Source organism: Falco naumanni, chromosome 5, assembly GCF_017639655.2.
Source record: "Falco naumanni isolate bFalNau1 chromosome 5, bFalNau1.pat, whole genome shotgun sequence".
In the NCBI taxonomy this organism is placed as follows: domain Eukaryota; kingdom Metazoa; phylum Chordata; class Aves; order Falconiformes; family Falconidae; genus Falco; species Falco naumanni.
Genome location: NC_054058.1, coordinates 20734894 through 20753248, shown reverse-complemented (window position 1 = coordinate 20753248; position 18355 = coordinate 20734894). Strand labels below are relative to the sequence as shown.

General features: G+C 36.8%; 2 protein-coding genes across 2 annotated transcripts in view; one reads left to right on the top strand and one right to left on the bottom strand.

Annotated features, from left to right (window-relative positions):
- PIK3C2G (phosphatidylinositol-4-phosphate 3-kinase catalytic subunit type 2 gamma) overlaps positions 1-10624 on the top strand; it is a 208027-nt gene extending 197403 nt beyond the window's left edge. Inside the window, 2 exon segments of the mRNA XM_040596857.1 lie at positions 3980-4105; positions 9713-10624. Coding sequence (XP_040452791.1) covers positions 3980-4105; positions 9713-9865 — 279 coding nt within the window. The 3' untranslated portion in view covers positions 9866-10624.
- A 2197-nt stretch (positions 10625-12821) lies between these two features.
- PLCZ1 (phospholipase C zeta 1) overlaps positions 12822-18355 on the bottom strand; it is a 48416-nt gene continuing 42882 nt past the window's right edge. The window contains exons 11-13 of the mRNA XM_040596610.1: positions 17954-18086; positions 16077-16226; positions 12822-12904 (exon numbers count right to left, since the gene is read on the bottom strand). Coding sequence (XP_040452544.1) covers positions 12822-12904; positions 16077-16226; positions 17954-18086 — 366 coding nt within the window. The remainder of the gene's footprint in view (positions 12905-16076; positions 16227-17953; positions 18087-18355) is intronic.

Below are 18355 nucleotides of genomic sequence, written 5' to 3'. Positions count from 1 at the left end.
ATCTAAAACTTTGGGGTTTTTTCTGTTTGCTTGATCACAAGTACATCCAAGCTATAAAGGTATTGCAGAGTTGTTAAAATGCAAAATGGCATGCCCAGGCTGCCATTTGATTTTCCTTCTGGCCTGCCTGAATTATGGACAGAAATCAATGATTTTTGAGCCATTAGTAATAAAAAAAGGGTTTTTTACAGGATTTCAGAATTTCTCATAAGCCTGCTAGAAATTTTACTCAATGTTTATAATGGACCCACCAGAACAGATGTTCTTTGGTGCAAATGAGACTGGCATTTAGGTCAGTTATTCTTCATGTTTACCTGTTTACAAATGTGCCCATACAGTCAGAGTTAGAAGTGAATTGATAAACAAGGGGTTTTGCTCACTAAATCTGACAATTTAATAGGACAGAAGACATAATTTTTAGAAAGAAAAAAAAATCTGATGTTTACTCCATTCTCCTTTATTCAACCAAATGCTGAACTTGCATACAAAAGCTTGAGAAAGGACTAGTTTGCCAGAAAGCTTTGGATTTTTGCCTGCCCTTTTAGTTGTTTTAATAAAACAGTTTACCTCAAATTTCACCTACCTTAGATTTAGAAAGATATTTCTGCCCTGTTACTCCCCTTCTTGTTTTTGTACTATGATTGTCAGACTGCCAAGATCTCTCATTGCCCCTGCCAGGGAGGATCTAGCAAAGCACAGTTTCTTCCACCGCTATGACAAGTCTTGTCTCAAGAAATCCTTCGGTGAAGCAGGATCTTCACTAGAAAAGATTCAACTTTTGTGCCAATCAGAAGAGCAGCCAGCACTCATCAAGCTACCCATACTCTGTTCCTGTAAAACCATGACTGATTTATACCTGCTCTTAATCTATAGTTTTGAATTATTAGTGTGTAGTGGGACAGAACCTTTTTAACAGTCAGAGACGCTCGTTAGATGTATTGTGTCATACCAGCAGTCAGGGGAGGGCAGCTAAGCAGTGGAAGAGGTGATCTGGCTTGAAAAGTGCTCAGCTGAAGCTTTTTGATCACTTGATGGCATAACAGTGCCACTGCAGATGGAGGATTGGGACAGTTATGGAATTTTGAGTGCCCTGTTTGCCTTTCCTTGGCAAGGGAAGACAAAGTGGGAAAATGTTATCTGTAAAGCAGAGGGGAATAAACCCAGCACCCAGAACTAAGATCTCTAGTTGGAATTCAGGTGGCTGCACTTGAAATTACCTCTAACAGCCTGGCTGCTGATTGCTACTATTCATAAAGAATGCTTTGTTTTAGTTCTGAAAGATCCCAGAGCAACTTCTCTGCCTTGACTTTTCTCTGAATTGCTAAAATATTATGGTTTGGGGGATTTTTTTGTCTCTTGACCCTGTCCTCCTACTCGCCTCTTTCAACATTTATTTAGCTACATTCAAAAGGATAGTAAGGAAGTAGTTATGTGTCCATATTTCACATGGTCACAGCACTTCTTTAAAGTGCCTTCCTTAGGCCTTGGGAGGAGTCCGCTGATGGAGGAAGGTTAGTTGCCTGAAGGTTAGATGATGTGTGAGCATTACTATCAGGGCACAAGGAGCAACTCAAAGGCATAGTGACAATTTTATCTGACTTCTTTTCGATTCATGGCATGTCCTTCTGGATACCCCAGTCATGTCAACGAATCACATGGCAATCAGCTTGGATTCTTCCTCAGGCAGGTGAATGTCAGACTGAGCCTGTCTGAAATGCAAATGATGCTGCTGTGATCTGTACCTTTGCTGTCTGAGGTGTGCAGTGGGGCACAGCACTTGTGACTACACCTTGTGCTATCTGGAGAGCTCAAAGGGCAGCAGAACAGGACAGATGCAGCCATCCTCTCTGCTACCTTTGCAGCCCATTACTTACCATCTGGCCTCCTCAGCCCAGTGCCCTTCAAAGCCGCTGCTGACCTCGGCTTTCAAAATGAGCTCTGACATGGTCCCTTGTTAGGCAATACACTGCTGGGATGTTCTATAAAGCCTGACATTTCGTAGGGATCTCCCTGTACTGTATTTCTGCACTTGAGATCGTGAAGATTGTTGTGCTGGGCCTCAGCGGTTGAGCTGATAAGGTCGTCTTCAAGAATGACCCCCTCACCTCCTTTTCTTTATTTTAACTATGTTTCCTTTTTTGTCTGAAACATCTAATATCTGTTGACCTTCAAGTTACAGTGATGCTTGTCTTTTCATTGGGAAGGGAAGAGCTTGATTACAGTTAGGATCTTGGTTGCTTGGACTGGTATATAAGGCTACATTTCTTTCTCCTTCCTGATTTTTAAGAGACTGTTCAATTTACTGTTATTTGTAGTCCTTGATTGAAGTTGTAGTATAGTCTAGATCAATAGAGATGGGCTTTCAAATGGACAGTAAATTGTAAATCCTGCAATAACAATGCATTACTCTGTCCTAGGAAAATACCTGTTAGCTTCACTGTCATTTAATGACATTCTTATTTTGGCTGTCGAATCCCAGCTGTCCAGATCCCATGTATATTTTTAATCAGATGTACTTTTGGGAGCTTAGCAATAGTGACATTAATCACAGTGCTGACAACGTTTAATGATTTGACTAGTGCATCCTTTGATGCTGTATAGTGTTAACGATAGCAATAATAAACTTTGCAGTTGACCACATCATTTGCCTTTAAGGATCATTTCAGATAACAAAAAAAAAAAAAAAAAAAAAAAAAAAAGAGAGAGAGAGAGATCTATTGTGCAAGATCTGGTTGCTTACACACAAAACCACATTTTTTCTTCCCAGTAGAGAAGTTGTTCATTGCTAGGACACCAGCAGTTTCTCTTATCACAAGGATATGTTGTTGATAATGCCTGTAGAATGCCCAATATTCCTAGGCACATACTGTGAATAATCAAAATCAGAGAAATGTCTTTATTCTGAGCCAGGTAGAATTACAATAGGAAATATAAATGCAACTGCCTGTTTAATGCTCTGGCTTCATTGGTTCCAAAACTTTTAAGATCTCTTCTTTTTGCCTGCATTTTCATTTGCATTCTGTCACTGGATTGCCTATGAGTTGTCAGGTAAACTTGCTGCCTAAAATGCTTTTAATATGATTAAAATTACTGATATTTAGATATGCCCCATTTTGTGCTTTCTGATTGCATATTGTGTTACCAACACGAAGACTTCTGCTTAATTACAAGCTAAGCACTAAGTGACATATATTGGCAAGACATCTTGTGTGTTTTTTTAAAACCTTTCATACTACCAACGTGTTTTCTGAATAATGGCAGTGTGGGGTTAGGAATAACCTTACAGCTGTTCAGAAGTTATGAAAAAATGCTCCACACACCAGCATTAGGCTATGACTGAGCCTGGTTAATAGATTGGCTGTGATCATGAGTAGTTACCGTAAGATGGAATATCTGGAATATTGTTCAGTAACCTGAACTGAAAAATTAAAGAGAGTTTGCATCTGTTTGATGGGAGAGATCAGAAAGACTGTTATTACAAGAATACCGTTCTGTCTATACTGCTTCAGGAAATGCTCCTGACTCTTCTATAGTAATATGCTTTATGAAACACCCTTAGAAACAATCAGTTCTCCCCAGAGTCAGCACTGCTACTTAGGGGTTAAAATCAAGAAGAACTGACTGGCTAGAATCTGGTTTCTATGCGTTACTCTGGAAAGTGGAAAGGCTAGACTTTTTATCAGATTAAGCTGAGTTCAAGTACAATCTTAAGGATTAAGGGGTTTTCCATCAGAACATTAAATATTAAAGACAGGCAATTTTACCTTGTTCTTGTATTATTCCATTTCTATTTTTCTCATTCAGTATTAAGGTGAATTCTAAGAATTCCTGTTTTTTACTGCGCTAGCACTCCGATTTAGCAGAGAGAACAGTGAGAATGTAAAATGTTTCCGTGTCTGCTTAAAGTCCAGATTTCATTTGGTACTTTGTTTTTGTTGCTAGAACATAAGAACTTGTATTTATGACTCTTGTTTTTCAGCACCTTCCAGATGGCTCTGCCCCAAGTGCACATGCTGAATTTTATCTTCTGCCAGATCCTTCTGAGGTCAGTGGAAGGAAAACAAGAACAGCTCCAAAAAGCTCTGACCCTACTTACAATGAAATTGTAAGTACCATTCACTTTTGTCCACCGTTTCTTGTTTGATTTTCTTTGCCCATTCTTGAAATAAAATAGTAGAGCATTTATCACTGTTGCAATGAGTATGATCAAAAAGAAAAAACATATAAACTGAACCACAAATGGGGACAATCCTCTGCTTTGCATCTTTCTCAGAAGTGAAACAGTCTCTTGATGTCTCTCTTTTCAGGAAAGCAGTTGGATTATTCTTACACCATAAACACAGCTACACATTAGCCAAATGTAACCAAGAATCATTGCACCAAAACCTAGGCTGTTTTCATAGCAGATTTATACAATAACATGAAAAGTACTAATTGAACAGGTGCTGTTATTCAAGTTCACATTTGAAAGTAGACAACCAAATTGGTTGTCACTATCCTAAATTATAACACAGTAGTAAATAGTCATGTTCTTTTTACATCAAAACGCTAGCAGTTCACAGCCATATACAATTATTTTACATACCACTGAAGCGCTCAATGTCTCTTGGGTGAAAAGAAACATTTGTATGGATAAACATTTACAAATGGGAAGTGGCATAAACTGTGTTCTTTTTTAAGGGCAGATGAGATTCAAACAGTAGGTGGAATTGGAGTTTATAATTATTACATATAACAAATCTCCTAAAGATCTCAAAGCAATTTAGAAATGCTCTTTGAGCAGGCTTAAAGGAGAAGACATGGAAAATGTTACCACTCCACCCTGTTTCATAGATAAGGTATGTTGAAGTTAGTCAGCTGAACCTAAGTGTCCTTATCACCTAGTTTCCCATCCTGGGGTTTTAATATTTTTTCCCTTTCTTTTCCTGTGTCTGTTTGATTACAAAAGTTACCTACTTTGATGACTTCCAGTTCATCTGTAAGTAGGCTTCTCAAGTAGTATTGCTGTTAATAGCTGAGACAGATTTCCCTGCCTTTGGTACTGCAGTGGAATAACAGGCAACTAGGCTTTATTTTTCTGTTCTTTCCTTTTTTTGCAATCTAAGAGACAGTGGGATGAGTCTCATTGACCTGTCTAAAGAAATCCCTTTACATCTGAAGAAGATTTTAAACAAAGAAATATGATATGATTATATAATAACATTCATTGTAAATATCCAGAATGGACTACAGACAAGAACCAGCCAGCAACACTGGGACATGATTAATTACCTTTCTAATTATTAGATCAAGTTGAATGCAAGAAAATCCAAAATCCTGTCTGCATTCAGACAGAAGTCACTGGGAGGAGATTTAGTTGTGGTTAATGAACATTGCATTGCTGTTAAAAGAAATGCCATGAAAACTTTAATATCCTTTACTCGTAACTTACAACCTTCTTCACAGATGCTCAATCTTTTTCACCGGGAACTGCTAATCACAGTGGGGACATATGGTTCCATTGAACATGGACATTTCAAACCCAATGCTTATGCTGTTCACAGCTCTGTTCTTCCATATGTGATGTCATTTTGTATGCATTTTCTGTCCAAGGCTGGTAGACTGAGGCAGAAGCCACCCCAGGGAAGAAAAGCTACTAAAAATATGTCAGCTGTCTTTTAAGTTAGTTAGTGTCCAAAACACTGTGTACAGAAATTCACTAGCCTTTTTTATAAGTTCATAAGTTTTTATTAAAGCCAAATAGCTGGAAGGAAGCTGTATATTAATTTCTCTCTGTCTTTGAGACTAAGAAAATTCTGAAATGTGCTTCTCTTGGGTATTTTTGTTTTTAGGTTTGTACTTTTCTTGCTTATGACTGCCTACAGCAAATTATCAGCCTTGCAAAGTGCATTTTATTTTTGATTTTTACTCATGTGTGAGAGTAAAGATGTGAAAGTCCAGGAGGGCTGACAATAGGATGAACTATACCAAATGTTTTGGAGTTGCTTTTAAAAAGCACTTTTTTTTTTTTTTTTTCTCTTATACTTTTACTTAGATTTTGTAGTTTGTTGCATTCACACTGGTATAACCATCAAAAAATAATGGTTGAGAAGAAGAGGAGAAAAAACACAGAATAATGGAATGCAGTGTAAAGAGAAAAAGAATAACATGCCTGCTTATAGACCACAGTTAGGAACAAATAAGAGTAACTCAAGAGAATGCAAAGTAGTTTAGTGAAAAGTAAGAAAGTATAAAAATTGAAAATAAATCTGAGTAATTTAAGTTTAAATTCTTTCCAAGAAAAGCCACAATGACCAGAACCAGCAGCAATGGGGTCTTGCTTATATGCATAACATTTGCCCTGAGACATGCTTCAAGGTCTCACTTGTCTTCAGTTTGTCTCCTGAGTGCCTGCATGTATGCGCACCCATTAAATGCTCAAACCTCCGAGACAAAACAAAGTGTGCATTGCCATAATGAAGCCAGAACAAGAGCAAACCCTCTCCATCCTGCCCTTGGGGTGTGGCCAAGTGTGAGCAAATATACCTGGGCCGTATCAGTCTGTGTTATTGCAGTTGCTCTCGGAGCAGAGGGGACACTGACCTGCAAAAACCAGAACAGCCCCAACAAGCCTGGGGATGGGGGAGGAGGGGAGCTGCACCAGGAGCTACAGCCGATCCCTCCAGCATCGTGCATCAAAGCTAATTTGGACAATTAAGAGCAAATCTAGGAACTGTGCCATGACTACCTAAGGAGAAGCAACTGTCCTGCATTTACAATTAAAATGTCATTAGACTCCTGTAGGTCAGCAGTGCTTCTGTATTTGGAGCCAACCAAATTCCAGCCCTAACTGTCCCACTTGATTTCCAGCCCTAATATATCCACTTGAATTCCAGCCCTAACTGTCCCACTGATTTGCTGCATGGCCATGTATAATTCACTTCCATTTAATCTAGCTGTAAAAATAGGAGGCAAAGATTCTTACTACACAATCATTTCAGGATTTAACTGTTCTAATTGATTATGAAATTCTGGCAGGTGATATTTGTTTTATTCACCTATTAATTCAGCCATCTCCAGATCTTTCTTCTGTCCCTACATCCTGATGATACATACCTTGTGCCAGCTGAATTTGAAATACCATTTTAGAAACAGTTTATTGGGATCATTTGGAAGTCACCCACCCTGCACTGTAAGGTCTGCCACGGCACAAAGCTTAAAGCCTCTTTTTGTCCAAAAATTGAAAGTTCATTACCTCGGTTCACACACCTGTTATGGTCCACTATACTGAAGATTCCTTAGCTCTTACAACTTACATATGCACTTTTTAGTGATTTAAAGCAAGAGCTCAAGATGATATCTTTAATGTATTGGCAAAGAAACAAGGCACCTTTCTATGGTAACATTAGTATCACTTCAGTAATCAAATCATAGATTTATTGTAAATGAAATTACAGCTTACTGTGCCTGTCCTCGCTTTTCAGATTTCTTCCATCATTTCACTGAGATTTTGCTGGGGAGATGTCATTGGAGGACAGAAAAGCTGGAATTTTTAATTCACATACCATATGGTGAAATAGGCACAGTAAACATCAAAACTGAAAAGCACCAGGTGCAACTTTCATGACAGCAGTTCCAAACTATGATTTCCCCACAGCACTGATTATCCCCCCACACCAGAGAGCTTGGTGTCCTGTCTCTTTGGTGCTCATTGCGACATCCCTGCAGCTTTCAGTCCAGACAAAATCACCCTGTAGTCCCACAGGGGCAGTTGAGGCCAGCTAAGGTTGTCTGGGAGAACCAACAATTTTGTGTGTCCTGGGTCCACCCATGAAGTTCAGAACCACCTTTCTGTTGCCACTCAACATGAGGAACATTGCTGGCACTGAGCCTTCATATCCTTGTCTGAAGGACATCTCCCATGGACATTTCTGCTTCTTATAATTGGAGGTACAGAGAGGACTCAGCAGTCCAGCCTGTGGAGGTCTGAGCTAGAGAGGGCTCAGTCTGACTTTTCTTTTCCTCAGCAGTGCCATATGTATAGACTGCATTCAGATTGCACAGTAAATCCAAGTAGGTTGCATGGCAAACACCTTTTAGGCATTTTCAATTTCCCATTCTCCTGAAGTGACAGTATGTCACTGCATTTGCTTTTTAAACTGCAAAGAAAGATTAAAATTTCAAGCATTTTTCATTGCAACTAAAATAGCAAAAACATTTCCAACCATACAAATTTTAGATTAAATATACTTGTCTCACAAAGCTTACCTTTCAGGCCTGAAACTAGCTGAGAGCATTCTTTCACATTTTATCAACCCACATGCAGTTCACTCAGCAGTTTTTGATTAATGCAGGGACTGAAACGTAGGAATCTGTTCTGAATGCAGCTCATTCTTTTTAGCCTATTACTCCAGATTGTTTTTTTTTTTCAAAATTCAGAAAATACACCATTCACATCTCATACTTAAGCTTGGTGTATTCTCATAACATTAAGGTAATTTCAAGGATATTTTTAAAACTATAGGCCTTAATAATTTTCTAAAGAGATGCTAAGCAAGCAGTATCATTACATTTCAGAAGTATTTACAGCAGTTCTCAAGTAACAGAAACATCCAAACTTGGTAGGTTCCACTGGCTAAACTGGATCCAATCTCAGAAGTGTTTCACATCTACAACTTCTACTGAGTGGGCTAAACTTTCTGTCATATTTAATATTTGATGATTCCATTTAAAAATGCAAGCATTTTTATAAAGGGTATATTTGGATACAGTTACAGAATCATGCATAAAGTTATTTGTATTAAAATAATAACATTTATACAGACAATTTTCAAAGGAAAATTATTCTCTTTTTTATTTGGGTTTGTTGGATGTAGAACAGTTACAAAATTTTATGGATGTCTTTCTTAGAAGAAATTTTGGTTTTCTTTGGCTTGATCTTTTTTAATTCTGCATGTAGCACAAGACTTAATCACAAGCACAGTACTAAGAAAAATTATGAAGTACTGTACATTGATATGATGCACCTTTATAAGACATATCAATGCACATTAATGTTGCTTTAAGGCACTATTAAGGAACATGTAACAAATACAATATAGATAGTTTAAAAAACATTGACAGCAAAGCTTTTTTCTGTTTTCTTTCTGATTTTTACAGAAAAGCAATACCATTTAGCAAAGTACCTGCTATGGAAAGATATTTAAAAATTATAATATTCCACCCTTTTACAGAATTACCTCTTATGTTTTCATGCTGCTGTTCATCATGAGGATCCTCCACCTGAATCTCTCCTTCAGAAAATTTTCTGCATTATCATTCCATGGTGAACTTCATGGAGGATCTGATATTTCTTCACATTTGAGTTCAAAATTCAGCTTAAGTTACAGTTCCAGTTTTCAAGGGAAAATTATGTATACTTTTTTTTCCCCTCAAGCATTGTGCAACACAGGTTTCAAATTTATTTACAAATGCTTGGTACCCAGCTTTCACAAGCCTAAGCTGGCAGAAACTTTGTTATATAAACTATATCAGGTCAAATATATTTCTGAGGTAAATGCACTAAGTGAATTTGGCTCATGGTTAGTAGTTTATAATTCTGGGCAGCAGTTTAAAGCAGTTATTACAAAGTTGTAATCATCTTCCTGAACGCTGTATTGAAGTAAGTGTTTTGGCTGTCAACTAGATTCACAAATTCATATTTTTTTTTCTGTTTCACTATATATTATTTCAGGTTGTGTATGACAAAGTCACAGAGCTCAAAGGCCGTGTACTGAAGCTTGTTGTGAAAAGCAAAGGAACATTTGTGGGAGCTGTTAACATTCAGCTGAGCAGTGTCCAGTTAAATGAAGAAAAGTGGTATCCACTGGGAAACAGCGTAATTTAAATGTTGTCTAAAATCATTCATTTATTTATCCACTAATGTTTCTTTATCCCATTTCCCACGGTACATTTTGTCTCAGTTGCCCTTGAGAATATGCAGTCATCTGCTGATCAAATGCCTTAACATTTCTAATCATAAGGCTATTGTCTTAAAATTGCTACCATCTTCCTACAACAGCTTGCTGTCAGTGTGCATTTAAGAAATAGCATCCTAAGAACTTGTAGCAGCATGCAGGAAATTCTTATGAAAGCAATTAAATTTTGGGGGGGTTTCATATTACATAGTACTGTAAAAATACTAAATTCTGTACACATCAAAGTGTGGGGCCTCATTCTTTGCCCATTAATTCCATTGACTGTGTTGAAACAATACTGATAAAGGTGTATTTAATCGGCACCTGCTATGACCCCACTGCATATGATGATTTCACCAGAGAACCATGGGATGGTTCCATGGGTGCCAATACATTTCCGATGTCTAGCAGATTTCATGTTAAATCTTATACAATCAATATGTTTAAAACAAAAAGAAACAAACACAAAACTTAAAATCTTTGCACTTTACACATTTTGTGCAGCACATGTTAGTGTGTTTTTAATTTTTTATATAATGTAACATTCAATCCAAGATTTTCATATCTCCATAAGATATGTTTCTTTTATTCCAACATCCATGAAGCAAATATAACTGATCATTTGTGAGAAGAAAGGAGGGGGTGGAGAAGCTAATATTCACCAATAAATAAAACATATTAAATGTGAACTTTCACTGTGGTATTTATTTAAGATCATGATATAAAGCATCTTTGTTCACCAGTCTTACTGCATTGAATTCCTATGCTGCATAAGGGGATCAAGTCAATACATGCACTGACCTCAGGGCTATAAAATGTATATATACATATTAAACTATGAATGTGAGTGGTTACTTTGAATTCACTGAGGCTAATTATGGGCTCTGTTCTTCAAAGCATTTTTACCTAAATTAAGGAAGTACTTAAACAGACCTTCAAACATTTAGCATATGAGCAGCCATAATGAACTGTCCATTATTGCCAACTTCTTACACACACATAGCTGACCAGGACTACATATACCTTTCTAGGACAAAAGCACATTTTTAAGGCACAGGAGATTTATTTGATGATTTCTGATCTGATCTGCTGTAAAATTTCAAGTTACCATATACTAAGTAGGTCTGACATTTGTCCTACCAGGTGAGAAAGTGGTCAACAGAGGGATAATAGTGCCAGAAGGGGAAGATAATTGTATCCTTCTCCCAAAGGGCACTCACAAATCAGTCTTCAGAAGGTGATATTTTAGAAAGCTCCTGAAGTGGGACTAGGCTTTTTATTTAGGAAACTAAATAAGCTGGAGGTTTTCTTTGCATGAAACCAATTGACTATGTCACTTGGTCAGTTTTTATCTGAGAATAAATTTCCCCAGGCAATCTGGTATATCTAAACTCCTCCTCAGTAAGGGGAGGTGGGGAGAGCTCTGTATATTAATATTATTAGTATTCTTCAGAGCTGAAAAAAGCTATAAAATATTTACCACATGAAAGGGATATTGGCTAGCATACAGGTATAATCACTACAAAGATCAGTAAGTCTAACATTTTAGATTATAGGAGTCTAACATTTTAGATTATAGGCTCTCCTGGGTAAGGAATCAAGTGATTTCTCAGTCAAGCACAGAAAACGCATTGAGGCCAGCTTACAATGTTATCAAATTACCTGACCTTACAGGTCAATATTGATTCTAGATTCTTCTTAGTCTACTGTCTTTGTTGCCTTATTATAACTGTAATGTAATTTTCTAATAGTAGTATTTCCTGTTTTATTTCCTAATTGTTATTCACCACATGCCCTCATTTTCCATCTTAGAGCAACATTAAATAGAATAGCATTAAAATGACATTAAATAAAAAGAGCATTAAAATATAATATTATCAGAACTGTCTGCAAATACTGTTTGTGTTAAAGAAAGAAACCTATCAATACAACATCCTTTAAAAAAAAAAAAAAAAAAAAAAAAAAAAAGCACATTTGTTTGAGTAACAAATCTGCAATTAACTGGGTAGATATAGCCCTATGGAAACTCAACAATACTTCCATTTTGTAAGGAAGATGGCAAAACTGTGTCTTATGGGCAAGTTCTACATTGATAGGTATGTCAGGCAAGAAGTTGTGGTCAAGGGCTCTTAAATCACAGAATCAACCCTTGCCTTTTCTAAAATGATTCTAGTTCACGTCAAAGCATTGTGCTTCCTATTTCCTGAGTTCACAGTAAGATGTATCCTGAGCTCCCTGCTGCTATGAGGAACATAGCCTTTTACAAATCAGTCCCTGAATTATTTGTCTTTTTTCAGCAGCAGGAGGTTCAAGACTAAGCCAAGAAAAGGTACGGATATTTGCCTCTGACTTTTTATCATTTTAAGAGCTGGTTATTTTCCCCAAAACTATTTTTCCAGGTAGGAAAATTACAGTGGACATTAGAGAGATATAGCCCAATCAGAAGCTGCTGTTATAAATTTAAAGGGTACATTGTACGTACAATTTTTCTTGTACCCTTGGAAAGTTAAATGGTAAGAAATTTTGTCCAATATAAATACAAGTATCAATGTAATATGTTCATAATTTTTCAGTTTCAGATCATAATACTAGACTATTATTCTCACTCGGTAATTAATCATAATTTTGAAATTAGCTGCAAATGAAATTAACAACTGAATTTTAAAAATGTCAAAAAATGTTCAGTCTTTATGAATTAGTTCTAAATAATGGTAAGGCCATTACTTATTCAGGATACCATTTACTTACACAAGAATTCTCATTAGCTTAATAAAATCATTAAGAATGTGCCACTCTGGAAGTCAGACCACTAAGTTGTTGCAAACCTAATGATGTTTTATTGAGTAGGGTGTGATCCTTCAGAAGAAGCGATACTGCAGAGCATCATTAATAGTACCAAACATGAACAAACAACGATGCAGGTTTGAGATTGGCACCATCTTTGGACAACAGGGGAATGTTGCGGTAACCTGTAAATACAATGATACTATATTAGTGTATTAACCGCAAACACAAAGATATATTAGAGTGTTTTTATGATCTACCATGCAAATAATGCATAGTTTATAATTCTCTAAATAACTCTTTAAAATAAACTGAAATTATATAGAACTCAAATCCGATTTCTACTTATTTTCTCCTCTACATATACATTATTTAATTTCTGACATTTTTAGACACAGAATAAAACGCCGGTGTCTTTCAAGATGTGGTGTTTTTTCAAACTGAAGACTTTTAGCCCAGTGAAACACAGGGAGAGTGTACATTTTAACATCCAAAGATGATGCGTGCTGCACATATTGTTCTGATGGCAAATTAAAGAACTTGTAATTGAACAGTGACAGTGGCTTAGAGAAGAATGGCATTGCACCAGTAACACGCTGGCCAGCTGAGACAGGAATAAAGTGTAGTATAATAAGATCTTCTACCATAACATCTTAAGTCTGTTAAGGATCTCCTTTTACATATGAGTGATTCCCAGTACCAGACATAAGGCATGCCTTAGAAACTACATGTTGTTGAATAATTTGGAGAAACTACAGTACTTAACGTCAAGCTTAATTAACTTACCTCCAAAACCCCAAACCTCTATTGTTTTATACGACTGTAAATGTCCATTGTTCCATAATATTAAACAATGACACTTTTTATTTTAAAGAATGTTCTGTGATATATCTGTGTATGTAAAACTGCAGTTATATAAGTATCTGTTATGAATAAGTACATTCAGAACTGCAGTTTTCAAAATCCTTCTTTAGGTGTGTCTGGATGTGTCTGTAGTCTTTGGGACCCTCATTTATCTGGGTTTGAATTTTCTTGATTCTTTTACATGACATAAAAGCTCACCTGGCATCTAAGGTTCAGCTTCTGGGCAGCCAATATTAAAGCTGAGTCCAGGCAATATACATTTGAGATCAACTTTTAGAGCATGCGCACAGTATGTAGAAGATTTGGTTTATTTCCTATCCAAAGATATGCTTCAACAAATAAGACTCATTTAAAGAACGTATTCTAGCTCCTAACTACAAAACATTCTACAAAGTATCCTGACAGAAGGAAAACCTCTTTAATATTGAAATTGTTCAAATTTGTATGAAATAATTAACTACACATTTACTGAGTGATAGCAGTAATAACTGAGTTCTTGCCCTGTGTTAGTATTCTACATAGCTCTTTGTATGTTATGTATATATATGTATATGTATATATAAGGACAGGGACTGTAAGCCAGGACGCCTCTCCTCTTGCCTTTAACCCCCCAGCTAGAGATTTATTCTCACCTTCAGCCCTTCTGAATATACCTACTTCAATCATTGTGTGAAAAATCAAATACTGCTACAGGTGGGCAGCAAGCATTCTTCCCCATTATAATCTACAACTGAGTTGAGAGCCCGCTGCTGGGGAGAGAAAGGAAGGGATATATACATTTGAATCCCTTCAAGAGAAAATCCAGGGGAGGGTAACAATGGCATGACTTTGTCCCACTGCCTGCCAAATCAAAAAACAGATGTAAGCACTTAGCTTTTGGAAGCAACTTGCCCTCAGGGGACATCTCAGAGATATGAATCCTAGGGAAGGAGGGACAGTCCTGTAGTACAGATTAAAGCAATCATAGGAGCTGTGAAGAGTAAGATTTAAATCATAACTCACTCTTCAGCTTGGTTAAGATAGTTCTTTCCTAAGAAATTTAGACTGTTGTGACTTCTTCTGTAAGACACATTTTCCCCTTTCACTATTTAGGGAACTTAGATACTTAAAGCAAAACAATGTTTCCAGACCTGGAATCCAGAAGTCTCAACGTTAAGCATTGCAATAAATTTTGAAATTACCTGTCAGTTCATCTCTTAGAAGCATTTTATTTATGCCTCTGGGCATCTTGATGGCATTACCATTTTTTTTACATTGTTAAGTGGGGATTAGGCTAATTTGCTTGACACTTTGTAGCTTTTGTGCCTACACTTGTTTCCTAGCATTTTTAATTACTCCACTCAAAATCTGTATGCTCATACTTTTCCAAAATAGGAATCTTCCATTTGTGACCAAAATTAATCATACAGGCGCGTTAAAGAAACACTGAAAAATTATACCAACACCACCCCCCCCAACACCCAAATTGATGGGTTTATAAGCATATATAAGCTTTAGAGTCTACTATTTAAATTTGTCTCACACATCATGAGTTGGTGTTTGTTTCTTTTTTTCATTATCCTGAAATACTTAAATAAAAGCAAAGTAAAAGGTGATCAGTGTAAAAATTTATGTTGGAGAAAAGCAAGGGTGCTTTTAAGAGTAACGTCTTTGTTCTTGTGTAACTCCTTAACCTCATCTAAGAATCACAAACAGCTTTATGACTTCAGAACCTAGAAAGAAAAAGCCACTAAAAGCCCTCTTAAGCTTGATAAAAAAAGGCACAGTGCCTGTTGCCAGCTGCAACATTTTGCCTTCACATCTTCATTCACTAATGAAAGTAGTTTGTTTGTTTTGTCAGAAATAGCTTTGGAAATTCAATATAGTTAAGAGCCATTTTACATAAGCCATTCTCATTGGCCTACTGACTTCTGTGTCTGCTCTTTATGTGCAGCCTATTAATCATGTAAGATTTCAGAAGCTGTACCAGTACAAGAAAAGAAACACTACCAAGAAAAATACCATAAATATTTTGCTTAATTTATATTCTTAATTCTCCACTCTGAAAAGTTGCAGATAGGTTACCTGAGGTTTTTTGGTGTGGTTTTTTTTGTTTTGTTTTGTTTTGTTTTAATTTGGCTTGTATTGGGGTTTGGCGCTAAGTAGAAGATGCACAAAACTGTTGCCTTTATATTAGTTCTGACTAATCTCTCTTCCTGTTTCCTATTATAATGAGTTAAAATACCATCTGAACAGTTTCTATCAAGAATGGAATACTGCAGTTGGCATAACTAACTGTTATTAATATCATTTGGTTTCTACACCATGGATTTACATTCAGAGACTACAATGACTCTAAAAAAGACGAAGAGTGCAATTTTTCCCAATGGTTATACAATTCTCCTTTAGGAAATAAACATAATGCTGTACTCCATCAATACTACGGTCATGATAAAAGCCTAGTGTTGTAGGTTGGTTGAGCTGTTATAGGTGGCTCACATAAAAAAATATTACCTTTACTCAGGCTCAGCAATGGTAAGGTGTATTGACCAACGAATTCATTTGAAACCAGAGAGATCTCATCCTCCAGACAGAAGCGTATCAATGCCAGTTCTGGTACTTGGACAGTAAAAGAAAAGGTTTCATCCCATCTAGGGCTTAAAGCTAATGGAAAGAGGAAATACACAATATCAAAATACCATTTCATTTATTCTACTTAATATCTGAATTATCATGTCTGCTATTACTGGTCTGACCTGGTCAAGATTTGTTCTTTTCCCCTAGATTTCTGTACCCATTTAAATAAATTACACTTCCACTGACTTCAGTGATATATAAGTCACATTTTTTTTATAGATTATGGAGTTAAAACTGTCAGAGGGGAGCTTTCAGAATGTAGCAAATATGGAAAGCTTGGGACTTGCCTACAGTATGCAGGCCAGCACCTTCTAAGGATTTGTCATGTATTAGCTACATAATAATGTAAATCAAAAGTCTAATAAAGTTGCTGTCATCTATTAGAAGAGAACAAAATGGGACAGCACTAGCCAGGTTAAGAACTTCTGCTCAACTTAATTTTTTCTATAACCATATCAGTTTCATGTTTTGCCAAAGTATCTCCTTTCACAGTGTTGAAAATGAGGCAGTAGCTAAATAAATTAAGGTAGTAAAGTGATCCCTTGACTAAAAATACAAAAAAGAAGTTGTGGAACAGGAGGGCAGTGCTTTATCTTGAACAATGTTCATACAGAAAGAAATTAAATTCAGGGGCCGATTTAAAACAGCAGCCATTTAAAAAAGAAGAAAGGAAAAATAGAAGACAAAGACACAGAAGAAGGGAGCTCACAGGCAACTTTTAGTCTGAGCACCATGAAGATCCATATGATACAGTTAAGGGAATGCTCAAAGACAACTACGGAGTACACACTTTACCTGTCAAGCAATTAAGGGACTAGTTCAACTAGAAATTTCATATGAGCTAAGTGATGAAATCACAGAAATTTCTTCAGTAAAAAATGTCTTTAAATTTACCAATTAGTGTACTGGGTTTGGCTGGGATAGGGTTAATTTTCTTCATACCAACCTGTATGCTGCTGTGTTTCAGATTTGTGACCATAACAGTGTTGATAACACAACAGCGTTTTAGCTATTGCTGAGCAGTGCTCACACAGTGTGAAGGACTTCTCTCTTTCTCACTCTGCAACCCTCCCCTCCTCTCATCCCAGCAAGTAGGCTGGGGTGCACAAGAAGCTGGGAAGAGGCACAACTGGGACAGCTGATCCCAACTGACCAAAGGGGTACCCCAAGCCATATATCATGCTCAGCATAAAAAAGCTGAAGGAAAGAAGGAGGAAGGGAAGATGTTCAGAGTTACAGTGTCTGTCTTCCCAAGTAACGGTAACACATCACATAGCCCTGCTTCCCTGGAAATGGCTAAACACCTGCCTGCCAGTAGGAAGTGGTGAATTAATTCTTTATTTCGCTCTGCTTGTGCGCACAGCTTTTGCATTAACTATTAAACTGTCTTTATCTCAATCCAAGAGCTTTCCTCTCTTTTGCTCTTCTGACTCTCTCCCCAGTCCCACTGGGGGAGATTGGGCTCTGTGAGACTGAGCTGCCATCCAGGGTGAGCTCACAACAGTGAGTAAAGGCAGTGCATTCCATCTTCCTTCACAAGAGTGCTACTAGCTAGGAGTTTGTTCTTCCTTAACCTAGTAGTCTACAAAAATGGCACATAGCTTGAACTTTTTGTGTCAGAAGGTTCTAGTCTAGGGAGAAATAATTACAGTGTCTGTAAGTACATAATAGCTTCTTGATATGAAAAAAAATGGTAATTCCTTATGAAATATTATTGTGCTTTGTTCATAGTCAAGAGAATAAGACATGCTCACCATTGCTTTTTATAACACTAGATCTTTTTTTCATTTGATCTTCTGGCACACCATAAATTTCTATCTGCACTAAGGGGTCAGCTTTGTTAGTCTTCGACAGGTTACTGGGTGGTAACTGATGACCACTGATGAGCTGGAAAATTAAAGTTATAATGCATTGAAATAACTGTAAGAATGAACTTTACATAGTAGCCATAGTAACAAAAACTGTTCCAGAAAAAACTAATATAAGAAGCCTATACCAGCCATAAACTCTTACAAAAATAGATATTAAACACAATGAAATTAAGAAGATGGTTCTTACCATTTGATTTATTTCTTGGTTAATTTCATAGAATCATAGAATGGTTTGGTTGGAAAGGAACGTTAAAGATCATCTAGTCCAACCCCCCTGCAATAAGC